General features: G+C 50.9%; 2 protein-coding genes across 5 annotated transcripts in view; one reads left to right on the top strand and one right to left on the bottom strand.

The window, feature by feature from the left end:
• The window catches only part of Pqlc1 (PQ loop repeat containing 1), a 38,050-nt gene extending 28,910 nt beyond the window's left edge, over positions 1 to 9,140 (top strand). For 3 of the 4 annotated variants that reach the window (XM_005373119.2, XM_005373118.2, XM_013511651.1), the window contains 2 exons: positions 2,198 to 2,414; positions 7,939 to 9,140. In XM_005373119.2, the coding sequence (XP_005373176.1) occupies positions 2,198 to 2,414; positions 7,939 to 8,146 (425 nt within the window). In that variant the 3' untranslated portion in view covers positions 8,147 to 9,140. The remainder of the gene's footprint in view (positions 1 to 2,197; positions 2,415 to 7,938) is intronic. The other variant, XM_005373120.2, reaches the window with a different exon arrangement.
• A 2,118-nt stretch (positions 9,141 to 11,258) lies between these two features.
• The window catches only part of Kcng2 (potassium channel, voltage gated modifier subfamily G, member 2), a 36,007-nt gene continuing 32,789 nt past the window's right edge, over positions 11,259 to 14,476 (bottom strand). The window contains exon 4 of the mRNA XM_013512105.1: positions 11,259 to 12,814. Within this exon, the coding sequence (XP_013367559.1) occupies positions 11,920 to 12,814 (895 nt within the window). The 3' untranslated portion in view covers positions 11,259 to 11,919. The remainder of the gene's footprint in view (positions 12,815 to 14,476) is intronic.

The following is a 14,476-nucleotide window of genomic DNA, read 5'->3' as shown; positions in this document are numbered from 1 at the left end:
GGTTCCTCTCCTTCACAGAAGCTTTGGAGCAGCTCCCTGAACTCAGCCTGTTGTCCTGTGAGTGTGGCGAGCTTGCACTTCTCTTGAGACTGCTCGTGCTGAGCATCGTTTCATGTGCCTCTCCGCGTTGGAGAACTATCCCGAGTCTTTGCCTAACTTTTAAATTGGGTTGTCTTTATTGTTGCAAATCATGCAGATTCAAAAGGCATATTTGCGCAACTCTCAGAAGTTTAAGTGATACATATTTTGTAGATTATTAAAACTTAAATGTTTTTCCAGACCTTCTTTTGGCCTTCCCATTAGCATGTGGTAAATCCCGGACACTGTGTCCAACCTTTATCAGTCCTTTCAAGCTTGCTCTCTGCCTGTTGGACAATTGACTGCTCAGGAGACATCCATTGTCCAGGTCCTTGTGATCCTGCTGAGGGGCTTCCCTCACCCCTGACTTGTGGGACCCTGGTCACAAGTGCAGGATGTGCTGCTGATAGGCCTGGTAAACACATATTGGAGCTCAGCATGGTTCAGCATGAGTGTTGGGTGTGCCAGAGGCTCTGCATGAAGACTAACTGAATCCTGACACAGTATACGGGCCTTGAGGGCTGTGTGCAGGTGACATATACCTGTCATCCTCAGTTCTTGCAGAACTTTGACTCTGTTGTTGGCTTGAGCTGTCTCAGATTTTCATCATTACATTGGTAGTGAGCCTGAGGCTCAGGTAGGACAGGAACACCAGCTCTAGGAAGGCAGTGCTGGCCGTGGAATTCCACCTGGGCCTGGGCTGTAGTAAGAACTGGTGGCTTCAAATTGCAGCAGATCCTTCATAGCCTCTGAGCCTGGAAAATGGAGTATATAGTAGACTTCCAGGTTGACTAGTGTGTGATATGCACAAAATACTGTGTTCATCTGTCAAAGTGTCATTTAATTCACTAATTTGTGTGTGTTTATGAATGTGGTTTCCACAATATATCATGAAGCAAGTGATGTTGTTCTGTGTGTGTGTGTGTGTGTGTGTGTGTGTGTGTGTGTGTGTTTGTGTTTTGTACCAGGAATCAAACTCAGGACCTTGTGCTTGCCAGGCAGGTGCTGTGCCCCTGAGCTGTATCCCCAGCTTCCAAGTGATGCTGTTCTGGTGACTGAGTGTTCACACAAGATTGGGCATGTTCAGGGTGGTAGGGCCATAGACTTGAGTGTTCAGTAATAATGGTGTCCATGGGGTCCTCATAGGCTGGGTGCACACATGGCAGAGCTACAGTTCTGACCCAGGAATTGGACTCTGTGAGCTGCAGTGCAGTCTTTCCTAGGATGCTTAAAATAAAGTTACAAGAATTAGCAACTTTTATGTTGGTAACTGTACAAGACTCCATGAGAAAGAAGGACCTTGATCTGGAGCATGTGCAGCTCACTTCTCCCATAGTGTCCTTGGCCTGCTCATATCTCCCCATCTTAACCATGACTTCACATCTTGCACCAGCCGTAACCTCTTATCTCTCCTCACCCTAACCTTAATCCCCCCCCCTGATCTTGACCTTCTTACCCTGACCTTGACTTGTCACATAGTTCATCTGTCTCCATACCAATTTTCATCTCTCTGCATTGACCTTGACCCTCTCACACTGACCTCGACCGTTCTTGCTGGTTAGTTAGCTTTATTTTGCTGTGACAAAATGCCTGTGAAAAACCACTTACAGGAGGAAAAGATTTGTTTTGTTTCATGCTTTCAAAGGTTTCGTCCATGGTCTCCTGGCTGCAGTGTGGAGTCACAACATGGGGGGTGAGCGAGGAAAGGTGCTCACCTCATGGCAGCCAGAAATGGAATGAGGGAAAAGGCTGGAGAGGGGCAGGGGACAAGAGTACATCCTTCAGAGCTATCTTCCACCGGTGACCTGCATCACCAGTTAGGCCCCCCCTCCCAGTAAGCCTGTTCAGCTAGTGAAATTACTCATCAGTGGATTAATCCACTCGGTGAAGTTAGAGCCCTCATGGTCCAGTTACTTCCCAAAGCCCATCAGCTGGTCATCAAGTCTCCAGCACAGTGGGCCTTCTGGAGGATATCTTGGATCCCACCCATAACAGCTGGTCTCTTGTTTCCTCTCCCTGCCCACACTGATGTGACCTGTGCATTCCTCATCCTTACCTGTCTTTGCCTGAACCTCAACCTGCTTTCCTAGCTGAGGTGGCTCTCTTCCTCTCTCCCTAGACTTTGATCTGCACCACTTCTGGCACTGGAGCAGCTTCACTGACTATGTGCAGTGTGTCCTGGCCTTCACTGGTGTGGCGGGCTACATCACCTACTTGTCCATCGACTCGGCCGTGTTTGTGGAGATGCTGGGCTTTCTGGCAGTGCTGACGGAGGCCATGCTGGGTGTGCCGCAGCTGTATCGCAACTACCACCACCGCTCTACAGAGGGCATGAGGTAGGGGTGCCAGTGTGGAAGCTTCCACAGCACTGTGACACTGTCCGAGTACCTATAGATAGAGGGGTGTCAAACAGGTGGACACATCAGTCCTTTGGCCTCTTGTCTGAATGAGCATGTTCATGTGGGGTGGGGGGGATCCCTATGCTGAAGTGATGATGCCCTCTTAGGGGCTCCTGTAGGCCCATTGTGATTGAGACTGAGGAGCAGAGTGCCGGGGTGGCTGTATGTGGCAGGTACCCACAAGACAATGGGTAGAGCAGGCCTGGCGACCCTCCTATGGGTGCCATTGCCTCTGCACTGCCCCAGTGGCACCAGCTTGGCCTCGCAGCTGCTAACGAGTTAGGTGGAGGTGGGTGTAAGTGCAGTCAGGACGAGGCTAAAGTAGCACTGCCTGTTCTGGGCAGGAACAAGCTTCGAAGACCGTATCTGGCACATAGCCAACACAGGTTCATTGGAGACACTGGAGGAAAATAGTTTTGCTAAAAGCAGATCAACTGTTGAAGGGGAGGAAGTAGACCAGCCTGTTACTTAGCTCAGTACCCTAGTGCTCACTGAAGAACCGATTCCTGTTGGTTTGTGTGGGGTTCCCTGGGTGCCCCATGCTGGGAGATTCCTAGATGGTCCACTGTACTTGGCCTTCTACTCACATGTGGAAGTACGGCAGGCCCACGGGGAGGGTATGAGACTGAATCCCTTCCCTGCTGGTGAGGATCTCTCAGAATGATCTCCCTCGCTAGGAGCATGCAGGATGGAGTGTATACTCTGCCCAGTGAAGCCCACTCAAAGGGCCCGCCCCATGGGCCAGCATTCTGACTCAGGAAAGCATATGTTCTGAGGAGGCCACATGGTTTACACAAGGGCTGCCTTTGTCTGGTAGAGAATGTGGGAATCCTCCCAAAATCTGAGTAGCTGGAGGCAGAAAGGACAGGCCTTTTTTAGGATGTAAGTTCAAGCACAGGTATTAGGTCAGTCCTTGCTGTACACATGAACAGTCCAGAGGCTCGGTGGGAGGGAAGGACAGCTCTTGCTACTGTGGCCTAGGGGTTCAGTTTCAGCGTGAATGTTGGAGGGACACAAATGTCGAGACTGAGGCAGGGTCCAAGTTGGCTCCTGGATGTAGGCCCTAGAGCTCAGATAAGAGAGGGACCTTCCCTCCCTGATATGGGGACACTAAGACCACAGCTGCTGTTGCTTGGGTGCTGCTTCCACCTCAGTTCTTGCCGAGGTTTTAGCATCACCCATGGGTGAGTTCTGGACGCCTGGCAGCTTTTCTTCAGGTCTGAGATGTGTTTCGCAACCCCACCATTGGATGCCACAGACCTCTTAGCTCTTTTTTGAGCTGAGGGCTAAGGCACAGTGGAGAAGGCAGTGCGGAGCTGGAAAGGGATTGTTGTGCAGACCCGGAGCTGCCTACTGGGGAGGCTTCTTTGGGGCAGGTACTGGGCTGTGTTGGGTGCTTGCCTGTTCCCACTGCTCCAGGGCTTATGCTGGTGCTGTGGGTTTTCTGTGGTCTCAGAAAGGTCTTTCTTGCTAGGTTGGCTCCTTGTAGGCTCTGAGTGGGATCCACACGTCTGTCCCTGTTGGGCTTATGTGCTGCCCTGCCCCATTCCAGATTCTGCTCAAGCTCAGGCGTGTGCTGTCCATGCACCTCCCAGATGCTTGTTGGATGGCCCATCAGGAAATGTGGCTGGAAGTTCTCAGGTTCTTGTACAGCCTGATTTTCTCCAGTTGGAGCGTTGTGATACCCACACATCTGATGGGATTTGTGACTCTTGAAGCCATTGTGGTCTGTGGTATCTGAAAATGAGTTTCATAAAGTATCATTACTTCCAGGATTAGATTTAAAATGATGTATCTAAAACATCTACAGAGGTATAAGTGCTTTTAGATGCATAAAAACCAGGAGTTTGGTGGCAAGGGATAACATGACTGAAGATTTTGTCTCTTCTCCACAAACCGACTAGCACCTCTGCCCTTGACTGGGAAGGTTTGGTGCCCTGGAGTCTGTGTCAGGACCTCAGTTGCAACCACACCTTAAACAGAAAGTCATTAGGATGCTTAAAACCAGAGACAAACTTGTAATTCTTGAGTTGCCTTATTTGAGTAGCCTGGTAACATCTCCTTTCAGAAAAGTCTACCTTAATGGACCCATGTGCACAGATCAATATGTACACCTACACACAGGTGTGGAAAGCAGTGTGCATCTAGATCCCCACACATATGCATACATGCACGTACATTTATATGCCCTCTCTGCACATACTCATGTATACATACGTGTCCCCCACATAGGCACGTGTGTGTATAAATGAGTGTACATCCATGCCTACACACAGGTGTGTGCAAACAGGCATGCACTTAGACCCATACACACAGATACATGCATACATGCACATACATGTGCCTCCCTGCATACACTCATGGACATGAACATACCCCCTAGGCACACATTGTACATGCATGTACAAGTGGATATACATACATTTACATGCCTGTACCTATAGGCTTACACTTAGATCTATACCTATAATAGATGCTTATACACATATGCATGCATATGTGTGCCCCCACATGCAAACAGGCACACAGGCACCTGTACAAATGAGTGTGCACATTCACACATGCACATACAGGCATGCACCTAGAACTACACAGCAGATGCACATTTAACACACACCTTCCCATACATGCATACACAACCTTTTTTTACCTTAGAGTAACTGCCAGAGATACTTACGAATAATAGTTTGTCTTTTAAAAAATAGGAAGTGGTTGTGATTTTAGAACCAGCAAGAAGAAATGATGAAGCTTTTGAAATAACTTTACTAATTAGTGCAGCAAACCCTGAAAGACAAATTCTGTGGGGATGTTTGCATTCTTCTTCCTCCAGGTTTTACTAGATTTGAAGACTGTTCCCTAACAAGTAATTATTGGAGTGCGAGGGTGGGTGCAAAAGATAAGAGGAGGCTGAGCACTCAGCAGCCTCCAGATTGGCACTCATTATTATTGAAGAACAGGGAAGGACTGTGCCAGGGAAGAAAGACATCAGAAATGCAGAACTTGGAGGCAGAGATGTTGTGGATTGACGGGGGCAGATACCCTGGTGCAGGGCTATGGTTGTGAGTAAATGGTAGAGGACGTAGGAAGACAGGGTGGGTGAGCGGGGTGGAGGTATGCCCAAGGCATTGAATTGGGGGCTGAGGCTCAGGCTGCCCTTTGTGGCTGTGGTAACCAGACTTCACACTATATCTGTGTGTTCTTCCAGGACCACTCTAGCCACTGTGGTTGTCTGGGATTTTGCCCCTCATGCCATTGCATGTTGCATCCAGGAGCTGGTCTGCACCTCACCTGTCCTGTGCAGGCCCCTTGGGTTCACAGCCTTTTGGGAAGCAGAGTATCTGTTTTTCTCTCTTATCAGAGGCAGACAGACCTGTGAGTGGAAGGTGCTGTGTAGCACATGTGTGATTATGCAAGCTCTGGAACACAGGCTAGTTGGCCCATCCACCGGAACTGGAGGACTGAAATAAAGAGTTCAACAAAAAGCCCTGGGACATTTAAAAAAAAATATAACTCTATTGGGATGTAATTCCCATGCCATAAATTACCAGAGGTGGACCATTTAATGACCCTGGTGTGCATACAGTGTGTGCATCCACCAGTCTAACCAGAAGTTTGAAACCCTTCTCATCTGCCGTCATTCTCCATTTGTCCCAGTCTCCTGCCACCACCACCCCAAGCCCACCACTAATCCATTTTGTCTCTCCTGTTTCTTTTCTGGACACTTCAGAAACCCTCCTCAGTGCTGGGGGGCTCTTGTGGTGGAAGAGCTTGTCATGCCCCTTGTCACGGCTGGGGGTGAGATGGGTCAGCATGCCTGTGTGGAAGGCAGGCTGAGCAGGTGCAGGAGGTGGTTCTCATCTTCCTGGCATGAAGAAAGGCATTCCTTACGGCTGTGCAGGCAAGAATGAGGTGAGATGTATTTTAGGAACAGTGACCTAACATTCCAGTTTGGAGGAAGAACACTAGAATCAAGGGTGAGATAATGAGATCCCAAATTGAGCCGGTGGGGAGTGGGGGTGTCAGGTCAAGGGGTACTGAAGAGGGCAATAGCCACACACAGCTGGGGACTGAAAAGAGGACCATAACTGCTCCCAGGCCACCAGCCCCCTGAATAAGCTAGAAGTAGAAAACCTAGGACCCCGAGTGACAGTCGCCCTCCCACCTGTGCTGGCTGCACCTACCAGGCTCTGTGCCCCAAGGGTAGGCTTCCTGCACTGTGGGTATCTCCCCAGTTAGAACCATAGTTTCTTCTGTCCAAGGATGGAGGGATTTGAAGGAGTGTGAGTCACAACTAATTGGCCAAGGCCGGGCTCAGGGTGCCTTAGGAAGCCATTGGGTAGAACTTCTAGGACTTGGTCTTTGCAGATCCTATTGAGGCTGAAGGATGATGGAAAACGCAGTGTGGGGAAGAATGGTAACTTACTGTCTCAGGGGAAGTAACACACTGAAAATTCCATCAGGCAGAACTGAACGCTCTTGAGTCCATGCAGTACTTGAGTGCGGGTATAGTGCCTATAGAGAGAATCAGCTAGGCAGGATGGGCCCCAGCACCTGACCTGCTACCCCTCTTCCCCTGCCCACCCCTCACATTGTGTGCTGATGGCAGAGCCTCAGCAACAGTGGTTACATTCCTGTCCCAGGGGACAGCAGTGTGATCACTCACGAGATGTCCTGCCTGAAGCGCACAGGCAAGCTGAGCATCTGGGCAGCTAAAAATACCCCAGGCACTGGATAACACTCTGTGTCAGCAATGACCTCTTGTCTCCCGTGTTGTGGGAGACAGTGGCTTGTGCACTCAGGACTGTGGGGTCACCCATAGCAAGGGGCCCAGGAAGATTGCCTAGGGCAGGGACAGGTGGTCCTGGGGCCAGGGCTGCAGCTGCCCTTCCTGTTACCCTGAACCCTGTCCCTTCCAGGCTCTGGAGTTAAATCCATAGGCTCCCACACCTGCTTACTGTGTGATGTAATACTGGGAGAATTACCCAGCCTCTCTGCCAACAGAGTTACCAGGACCCCTCTTGTTGTTTATTTGCAGTATAGGGATTGAAGCCAGGCCTTTGGCACACATCCCCAGCCACTTTTTTTTTGTTTTGGAGACAAGGTCTTGCTAAGTTGCTAAATTACCCAGGCTGGGTTAGAATTTGGAATCTTTCTGCCTCAGCCTCCCAGAGGGCTGGAACTATAGGCGTGTGCCACTGTGGTGGCTATTTCTTGGTGCTTTACAGTTGCCTCTGGCAGGTGCTCGGTATGGACAGCTGTCTTTGCCAGGAGGCTGTCTCATTCCCTGCTAGTTGTCCAGCTTTGCAATACTCAGTTTACTCTCAGCAGCCACAATATGTCCTCTGTGCTCGTGAGTCATGCTGCTGACCTCCTGGTTACTGCTGACCTTCTGGTACTGCTGACCTCCTTATGTGTCCCATCCTCCTGATTCACTACTGACCATCCTCTTGTGTGTTTGCAGCCTCAAGATGGTACTCATGTGGACAAGTGGTGACACGTTCAAGACAGCCTACTTCCTGCTCAATGGCGCACCCTTGCAGTTCTCGGTCTGTGGCCTGCTACAGGTGCTGGTGGACCTGGCTATCCTGGGGCAGGCCTATGTCTTCGCCCATCACCCCCAGAAGCTAGTGCCCCACACAGCACACCCCGCCAGTGCCAAGGCCCTGTGAGGTGTTCAAGGAGTACAAGGACGTGTGACTGCCAGCCTGGGGCACTGACCAGCACCTGAGCTCCGTGTGTTGGGGAGGGGTCCTGTTGTCCATACAGGAGAATGGCCATGTGGGTGCAGGCTCTCCATCAGCCTCTGGGTGAGGCACTCAGGGCAGGTGGGCTGGGGCCAGCATTCATGCTTACCACCGTAGGTATGGTGAGAGTGGATCTCACACCCAGGGCTGTCCCTCAGGTATTTTTAAGGAGGTGGACAAAGCGAGTACCTTCCTTATGTCCTCTTTGAAAACACTGGCCTGACCCCGAAGCAGGTTTGCAGCCACCTAATGGGGCTAAGTGCTCAGTGACCTTGGCCCAGCTCACAGTATAGCCTTTCTGGATAAGCCTGGAAGAAGAGGGCCTTCGGCTCCCAGGACAGTGGGTAGGGATCCCAGCTGCAGGCAGCGCCATCCTCATACTCTGTCCACCTATTGTGCCAAGCTATGAGTCTGCAGTGTTTGGAGGTGGACACTGCTGGCCTGACACGTTGCTGTATTTTGCCCTCTTCAGTTTAACCTGAGGTGATGCCATTCTCAGCATCCTGTGCTGACCTGGCCGTTTCTGGGCCTAGAGTTCCAGATGCTTCTGTGTGGCTCCTACAGATGGCATCTGCCCTTCTGCTAGGCAGGAGGGCTGCTTCCGGTGCACAGGTCTCTGCTGTCTGCTGTCAGCAGCAAAGCTCTGCCATAGCTACTGTGTAACTTAATATGGTTGGAGGGAAACCATCAGTGCTGTCTCCACCTTTTGAGTTTCCCTCAGAACTCTTGAATGTTTGAGTGAGGCTGTTACTTAGCTCTTTGGCTCATAAAGATACTTTGAAAATGTGCATTTTTTAAATTGAAGGGAGATGTGTCTAGTGGTAATTCCCTCTGAATTAAAATGTCACTGATTTGCAGGCTGCAGAATGAATGTACCCCATGTGGCAGCTTTTGAGACAATAAACTGCTTGTAGATCCACTGTGGCTTGGGAATAGACTCAGATCCAGCCTGGCAGGGTGGGACTTAGGGTGGGGTCAGGGTTGAAAGGCCAAGCCTGTTGAGGTACTAGGGACCTGGCTCAGGTCTGGTCATGAGTGTTTGGTGATTAAGCCAGCAGGTTCCGGAGTTTCTGGACACAAGTTACTCACCTCAAGGAAGACAGCCAGTACCATGTGAGTCCAAGCCCTGCGGTGGTGGACAGGACTGTGTACATCCAGGGATGTGGAGCCGGGAGGCTTTGGGGGATCACTGGCCATCTGAGTTAGAGAGAAGCCACACTCTGCCCCACCTCACAGGCACTGTGGTCTGTTCTCTGTTCATATGGCCCCAGCATTCTGACTATGTTGCCACAGTCTGGTGGTCAGAGGCAGCCATCCTCAGCATCATATACAGGGGCCAGCAATGGATCTCAGACCAGCTTCCAGTGGAGGGGTTGTAAAAATAGCTGCTTTTTTTTTTTTTTTTTTTTTTTTTTTTTTTTTAGCTCAGTCACATGACTGCTGTCCTGAACGACTTCAGTCACTTTGAACAGATGTACCCAGGAAGCAGCTAGTGTACTGTATGTCTTGCCAGAGTCCCACAGCAGGTGTTTCCTGTGAGGATTTAATTCAAGTGTGAGGGGGTGGGCTGGTGGGAATCTGGAGGGTTTGTGTCCCCTAAAATCAGACAGGAAGCAGACCTGCCCTGGCCCCAGCCCTCTGCCTTTTCTGTGTGGGAGGGTGGTTCCCCTAGTGTCTTCAGAGGATTAAGGAGCCTATCAGTTGGGCTGTCTGCTGCCTTAACAAGATATGTGTCTGTCCCCACCCCACTGTTCCCAGCAGGGATGGCTGACACCCCCTCCTATCTAGTGACACAGGGTGGCCTCGCACTCTCATTCCCTCATCATGGGGGCTCCTGGGTGCTGGCCAGACTCATTACAGATCCCATTGGTCACTCCCCATCACTTACCTGGCCTCTGAGAGACAACCTGGGTTTAATCCAAGGGATGTTCATGGTGCAGGTCAGTGCCCCCTGCACAGGAGGAATTATCTTGTCTTTGGAAGATGAGTATCAGAAGGCCACCCTGAACTCAGGCCTAATGCAGGAGGTTGATAGTGTCTTTAGTGATGTCACCTGGCCTGCTGTCAAGCCTCAGAGCCGTCACTGAGGGCTTCCTACAACATGTTGTGGAGCCCCCACTTCTGTGTAGGGCACATGTCAGGAGGAGGTAGCCATAAGCATAGGACCCCTTGGGTGTCTGTGACTCCAGCCCTTTTAGAGGAAGCTCTGGCTCTTAGGTAGACTTAATAGGTCCCTGAATTTTTCATACTGGCCTTGACCCTGGTGTGTGGCCCAGTACAGAGGAGAAGGGACTTTGCCCCAGGGGGTACAGGAACCAGATGCTTAGTGATGGTGGTTCCCAGGTCAGGGTCACTGACTGGGTGGGCAGGTTTCAGCCCAGGGTGCCATACCTGGCTGGGCCGTGTTGGACACCTACCCTCAAGTCTGAAATAAGGGTATCTTTTCCACCCTAAGGAGCTTGTGTAAAGAAAGTGGGGTACTCTGAAAAATAGCCATGTGGGAGAGTTGGTTCTCTCATTCTTGTTGGCCACCTTGCATGGCCCAGGAAGTATGCTGCTTGGTCACTGGCACGACCAAGTTACTTGTTTCCCCAGGTAACTTGCATCCTAGGGCTCTTGGCCCTATACCTTGACTCACAGATGAAATGGATGAAGCCCGGTAACTGCACGCCAATGCACTGCTGGGGACAAGGATGGGGAGCTGAGGCCCAGCCCAGTGCCACCTACCAGAATGTGGGGCAGCATGGAAAGCCCAACCCTGCCTGGCACTCTTAGATCACCCAGCCCTGCCTTGGGGTGAGGCTGGGTTTGCTGTGTGGTCATCAGAGAACCTGGCTCATTGCTGCGGACCGAGCGTCTCCATACCTAAGCTTTGAGCTAGGGATGCTGGCAAGGTCAGGTGCATTGTGGTTACTCCAGCCGTATGCATCTGCTGACTTCCCCATCAGAGGAAAACCCCTCTCTGATCCCTGGAACCTTGCAGTCAGGACCCCAGGGACCGCAGGTTACAGTGCCCCAGAGGAATTCAGCCACGAGCTGTGCAGGAGAGGCCAGCATTTTTTTTTTATTGGGTTGCCGTGGAATCTCAGGAGTGTCTGCAGCTGCAAGGGCCCAACGTGGGCTTCCCCCCACACCTGGAGCCCGGCCAGAAGCTACCAAGCAGTAGGGTAGGAAGGGTGCCCCGCAGACAGTGGGACCCCCCCCAGGTGGTGCGTTCTAAGGCTTTCAGTAGCTCAGGTGTGATAGACCTCATTAAAATGGAGTACAGAGCAGCATGATTTGTAAAGTTCCATTCTTCCTGTCCGGAGAAGAGAAAGGCTCATTTTCGGGAGGACTCCCCCCGCGCCTCACTCCAGCCTGAGGAGCCACCTGGAGGAGACCCATCCATCTCTCCTCTAACCTAAGCCTGCAGCCAGGCCTTGAGAGGGGAGGCAGCAAGTCCGAGATGTTCCAGTAGAGGAGATGCGGTGTTCCAGGGGATGAGCTATGGTTCCACAGACCAGCTGGGAGGACAGGGAAAGGGCTTGGTTCAAATGCCCACATGCAAAGCTTGAGCTTTGCCACCCTAGAGGAGGCCGTGTCACCCGAGGAGCTGGTGTCAGAGGTCCAAGGTGAGAAATTACACCACAAGCTTGTGGCTTTCTGAAGTCAGAAGAGCTCGCTTTCCTGCCATGAGGCCCTGGGGTCCCCAAGCGCACTCAGGGCGACCACACGCCCCCAGCAGAGTCCGCCCCCTCGGGGTCTGGCGCGCTGTCGGTGGCGGTGGCCGAGTGCGTGCTGTCCTCGCGCGTGCTGTCCTCGCCCCCGGCTGGCTCTGGGCAGGCGGCGCGCTGCTGCTGCTCCTTGAGTTCGGAATAGGAGCGCGAGAAAGTGTGGAAAATGGAGGTGACCGGGAAGGCCATGAGCAGGATGCCGCTCAGGATGCTGCTCAGTGCCACCACTTGTCCGGGCAGGCTGCGCGGCACCATGTCTCCGTAGCCCACGGTGGTCATGGAAATGACGGCCCACCAGTAGCTGGCCGGCACGCTGGAGAAGTCGCGGCGTGCGCCCAGCTCGCGCTCGGCTAGATGCACGAGCGGCGCGAAGAGTGCCATGGCGACGCAGAGGAAGAGCAGCAGCAGCCCGAACTCGCGTGCGCAGCGGCGCACGGTGAGGCCCAGCGAGCGCAGCCCCAGCGAGTGGCGCGCCAGGCGCATGACGTAGAGCACGCGCAGCGCGCGCAGCAGGCGCAGTACCAGCCCCGCGCGCTCCAGGAGCTTGCTCCCCGCCGGCCCCGCCGCCAGGCCCACGAGCAGGGAGACGTAGAAGGGCAGGATGGCCAGGATGTCGATGATGTTGAGGGGCGTCCGCAGGAAAGCGCACTTACTTTCGGCCTGCAGCGAGCGCAGCAGGAACTCAAAGGAGAACCAAGCCACACACACTGTCTCCAGCACGAAGAGGCTGTGGCACTTGGTGGAGCACTCGCCCTGGAGAGGAGAGGGGACACGTGGTTGGGACAGAGCCGCCCCTCCAGGGGAAGGGCGGGGGGGGGGGATGGGAAGGAATCCAGTTGAAAAGGTCCGATTCCTGTGTTTGTTTTTTTTAAAGATGGAACTACAGATACCATGTTAAGTGAAATAAGCCAGACTCTGAAAGTTATGTCCGCATGTTTTCTCTTGTATGAGTAACCAAACAGATAAGAGACAACAGGAAATTAGACGATAGACTTGGATACCGAGGGGGATCAGAAGCACGGGTGGAAACGGCGGGTAAAGGGATAGAGATCTCAATATAGTAAGTGCATGCACTAACTTAACGAAATGAACCTCACCACTTTGTATTATCAACACGCACTAACAATGAAAAAGGTTTTGTTTTGTTTTTTTCCATTTAATTGGTTGAAACTGACCATCTGATAGAGCTAAGACAAGTGAAAAGATGAATCAGCAATTGACAAACTACGCACAGGAAAGTCTGGAACCAAATGGCTTGCTGAACTCTGCCAACAGAAGGCTAATAAGTCTCCACAAACAGCCACAGTACACTGGAGTCCCAGCCCACTCTACTGGGCCAGTATTTACCCAGATTTAAAAGAAAAAGTTGTCATAAGAAAACCACAGACCAATATCTCTTATGTATACTGATGTATGAAGCCTAAACAAAATATTAACAAGCTGAATATAGCAGCAAAAGAATTAGAGTCCATGACTGAGTTGGGTTTATCCAGGGAAGCTAGTTTAGTATGTGAAAATCCATTAATATAATACATTATAATCATCATAAAAACTAAAAAAAACCACAGATTTTGACAAAATCCAACATTTTTTCATGACACACTCAACAAGCTAGAAACTTCCTCCGAAGGGGACCCACAGAATCCCATAACTGACTCACACAGATGGAGACTGGATGTTTACACTAAGATCAGGGATGAGACAACCATGCCTGCTCTTGTCACTTTTTTTTTTTTTTTGGCGGTATTGGGAATAGTACTCAGGACCATGCATGCACTTGCCAGGCAGGAGCTATGCCACTGAGCTATATCCCTGGCCCAAAAATAATTCTTTCTATAGCATTCTTAAATAAACAATTTGAAAATGAAGTTGAAATAACATGGTGAGGTATGCCTGTAATCCCAGGGCTCTCAAAGTGGAGGCAGGAGGGCTGCAAGTTTGAGCTCAGCCTCAGTATTTAGCAAAACCCTGTCTCAAAATACAAAGTAAGAAAATAACTGAAAATGTAATTCATTGCAAAGGCCCTGGGTTCAATCCTTAGTGTCACAAAAAACAAACAAAAAAACCCCACAAGCTAGGATGCTGCTCAGTAGCTCAGCAGTACAACACTCCTTGAAGAAGAAAAAAGCTTTAAAAGATCTACAAATGGCCAATAAAGAATGAAAGGATGATTGATATCACTAGTAATGAGGGAAATGCACATAAAATCACCATGAGGATCTTTTCACACCTAGTAGTAGAATCAAGAAGTCAGACAATAAGCCCTGGGAAGAAGATGGAAAAGCTGGAATTTTGAAGCACTGCTGGTGCGAATGTAAAATGGCCCTGAAAAACTATCTGGCAGATCCTCAAATGACTAAGCAGAGTGGCTATCTGACCCAGTCACTCCGCTCAAAGGTATTTGTCCAAAAAAAAGGGAAGCATATCTACACAGAACCCTGTATATGAATTTTATACCATGTTGTTAGATGAGAGGCAAACCAACCCAAATGCCCACCAGTGGATGAAGGGATAAACAAAGGGTATACAGTGGAGTTCTGCT

The sequence above is a fragment of the Chinchilla lanigera genome, unplaced genomic scaffold (assembly GCF_000276665.1).
Source record: "Chinchilla lanigera isolate Chin_1 unplaced genomic scaffold, ChiLan1.0 scaffold00001, whole genome shotgun sequence".
Classification (NCBI taxonomy): Eukaryota; Metazoa; Chordata; class Mammalia; order Rodentia; family Chinchillidae; genus Chinchilla; species Chinchilla lanigera.
Note: the sequence above shows the minus strand (reverse complement) of the source record. Positions and strands in the feature narration are given on the sequence as shown.